Source organism: Penaeus monodon, chromosome 34 (assembly GCF_015228065.2).
Source record: "Penaeus monodon isolate SGIC_2016 chromosome 34, NSTDA_Pmon_1, whole genome shotgun sequence".
In the NCBI taxonomy this organism is placed as follows: domain Eukaryota; kingdom Metazoa; phylum Arthropoda; class Malacostraca; order Decapoda; family Penaeidae; genus Penaeus; species Penaeus monodon.
Genome location: NC_051419.1, coordinates 9330166 through 9330831, shown reverse-complemented (window position 1 = coordinate 9330831; position 666 = coordinate 9330166). Strand labels below are relative to the sequence as shown.

Below are 666 nucleotides of genomic sequence, written 5' to 3'. Positions count from 1 at the left end.
AATCAAAATACCTGCTTTTCAGAATACAAAATGTTTTGAGAATTACTACCTAAAGAACAATATTTGCTAATATCAAAAGCAATTTGTTAAAGTTATCAGACTTACTGCTGTTTAAAAGCAATATTCTAAAATTATTCAAATCCCTACTTCTTGAAGTATTTTAGCATTCCAATATCATCAAAACCGCCTCTGCTCTCGCCTTCGCCCCAGGAAAGAACATTTACCATTTTAACTTTACACCAGAATTATTAAACTTATTTTAACTCCTCATTAAACCCACAACTCACCTTAGCATTTGTTCCTCAACAGTATATCCCCTGAAGTCATTAAGTAGTGAGCTTATCGTTGTGTTACTATCACAGCCATAGAGTCTCTCAAAGGAGAGTTTGCCTGGGATCCACATGTACTTGATATGTTGAAAGATAAAATATCTTATAATTCTGTAAAATAAGGATGAATGGATTAGTAACATATAAATAATTACTGTCCTAAGCTAATTTCCATTTCTTGCATTGTTGATAGGTGATAAACTATAATGAACATGAGAGAGCTAGTTTAAGCTAAAATTGAAATAAATATATTTATCAATAACCCCATTACCAAATTTAATGGAATGACAACTAAAATTCTCACATAAGCAAGTGACCTATGCATGATATGCAAAGA

The 666-nt window shown here is 31.4% G+C and overlaps 1 protein-coding gene across 1 annotated transcript in view; it reads right to left on the bottom strand.

Moving 5' to 3' along the window:
• Positions 1-666, bottom strand: part of LOC119594574 (probable cation-transporting ATPase 13A3) — a gene marked incomplete in the record, with an annotated part of 33510 nt that overhangs the window by 14540 nt on the left and 18304 nt on the right. Inside the window, 1 exon segment of the mRNA XM_037943610.1 lies at positions 288-440. Within this exon segment, the coding sequence (XP_037799538.1) occupies positions 288-440 (153 nt within the window).